This window comes from Cariama cristata, unplaced genomic scaffold (genome assembly GCF_000690535.1).
Source record: "Cariama cristata isolate BGI_N322 unplaced genomic scaffold, ASM69053v1 scaffold3232, whole genome shotgun sequence".
NCBI lineage: Eukaryota > Metazoa > Chordata > Aves > Cariamiformes > Cariamidae > Cariama > Cariama cristata.
In genome coordinates, this window is record NW_009604226.1 from 285 (window position 1) to 2,651 (window position 2,367).

The 2,367-nt window shown below is 55.8% G+C and overlaps 1 protein-coding gene across 1 annotated transcript; it reads right to left on the bottom strand.

Moving 5' to 3' along the window:
• Positions 1–54: 54 nt before the first annotated feature.
• LOC104157939 (trypsin-3-like) lies at positions 55–2,061 on the bottom strand (the record flags this gene model as incomplete). The annotated part of the gene is made up of 2 exons (XM_009695488.1): positions 55–191; positions 1,808–2,061. Coding segments are annotated over 2 exons (391 nt in total), but the record flags the coding sequence as incomplete, so codon positions are not given.
• Between the last annotated feature and the right edge of the window lie 306 nt (positions 2,062–2,367).

Here is a 2,367-nt window from a genome sequence, read left to right on the forward strand (position 1 = left end):
GGCGGACCCACCCGGAACCACCCCCGGGCCCCCCCCCGGCGCCGTCGTCGTTACCTGGCAGGAATCGGTGCCGCCGGCGCTGACGCCGGCGCAGAGCATGTTCTTGGTGATGCCTTTGGGGTAGAGTTTGCCGCACTCTTCGTTGGGGATGGTGTAGACCACGCCGCACTGGAGAACGTCGGGGAAGTAGCCTGGGGACAACGGGGCGCGGTCGGGAGGGGTCCTGGCACCCACCTCAACCCCAGGGTGGGGTCGGGGGGTGGTGGGAGGGACCCACGGGAGGATGGAACCAATGGGAGATCTTCTCCCGCCTAGGTATGAGGTGGGTGGTGAGAAGCAAGGATGGTAGATGGTCTTGGTCACCTCGGAGGTGGTTTGGAGTCTCCTGTGGGCGTGGCAGGGGTGGGGTGGAGAAGGGAGACTTCTACGGGTACCCTCATGGAGAAGGGATGGACCCAGACCTCCTCCCCAGGGAGATGGCCCCAAGATCCTGAGATGTCCCCAAGGCGCCGAGATGTCCCCAAGGTTCTGAGATGGCCTCAAGGTGCTGAGATGTCCCCAAGACTTTGAGGTGTCCCCAAGTTGCTGAGATGCCCTCAAGGTGCTGAGATGCCCTCAAGGTGCTGACATGTCCCCAAGACTTTGAGATGTCCCCAAGATTCTGAGATGTCCTCAAGATTCTGAGATGTCCCCAAGATGAATAGATGCCCCCAAGGTGCTGAGATGCCTCCAAGATCCTGAGATGCCCCCAAGACTTTGAGGTGTCCCAAAGGTTCTGAGATGTCCCCAAGATTCTGAGATGTCCCCAAGACTTTGAGATGTCCCCACGATGCAGAGATGTCCCCAAGATCCCAAGATGTCCCCAAGATGTTGAGATGGCCCCAAGACACTGAGATGCCTCCAAGGTCCCCATGATCCTGAGATGTCCCGAAGGTGCTGAGATGCCTTCAAAACAGAGATGCCCCCAAGACGCCGAGATGTCCCCAAGATCCTGAGATGTCCTCAAGATTCTGAGATGTCCCCAAGACTTGGAGATGTCCCCAAGATGAAGAGATGTCCCCAGGATGTTGAGATGCCCTCAAGACACTGAGGTGCCCCCAAGATGTTGAGATGTCCCCAAGATCCCGAGATGTCCCCAAGATGTTGAGATGTTCCCAAAATGCTGAGATGACCCAAGATGGTGAGATGGCCCCAAGACACTGAGATGTCCCCATGATCCTGAGATGTCCCGAAGGTGCTGAGATGCCTTCAAAACAGAGATGCCCCCAAGACGCCGAGATGTCCCCAAGATCCTGAGATGTCCTCAAGATTCTGAGATGTCCCCAAGACTTGGAGATGTCCCCACGATGAAGAGATGTCCCCAAGATGTTGAGATGCCCTCAAGACACTGAGATGTCCCCAAGACTTTGAGATGCCTCCAAGACTTTGAGATGTTCCCAAAATGTTGACATGTCCCCAAGATCCTGAGATGTCCCAAAGGTGCTGAGATGCCTTCAAAACAGAGATGCCCCCAAGATGCCGAGATATCCCCAAGATCCTGAGATGCCTCCAAGACACTGAGTTGTCCCCAAGGTGCTGAGATGCCTTCAAAACAGAGATGCCCCCAAGATGCTGAGATGCCTCCAAGACACTGAGATGCCCCCAACACTGAGATGTCCCCACGATCCCGAGATGCCCCCAAGACTTTGAGATACCTCCAAGACATTGAGATGCTCCCAAAAGGTTGAGATGGCCCCAAGCCGCTGAGACGTCCCCACCTCCCTTGAGGACTCCCCACCACGTGGTAGGAGGAGATGTTTCCACCTACCTTCAGGGCTACTGGTGCTGCCCCAACCTGACACGATGCATTCGGTGTTGGGTGAGGGACAACTCTTGGGCAGGGCCACCGGGTGGACGTAGTCGGTGAAGCGGACCGGTTTTTGGAGCTTCAGCAACATGATGTCACTGTCATGGCTGGTGGGGTCATAGTTGGGGTGGATGAAGGCCTTGGCCGAGTTGACGCATTGTTCCGTTCCTTCTTTGGTCTTCAAACTATGGTCGCCCATCCGGATGGGGATGGAACTGGACAATGAGGGTGGAGAAAAGACCACGGTGAAGTTCTCTGGTGGACGTGGAACCTACCAGAGAAGGTCCACGTGGTGGACTTTGGGAGGAGCTCCTGAGATTTAAGACCAAATCTCTTCCGAACTCTTCAACCACATGGGGAAACTGAGGCTCGGAACCCAAAGTCACCCAGAAGATCTGGTCCCAGTCCACAGTGGTGGTGGGAATGGGGAGAGGAGAAGACCTCTCTTCAGACCATGACCCTGAAGAACCTCAGGAGATAGGAGACGTTGGGTTTGAGAAGCTCTTGAGAACCTAGATGGT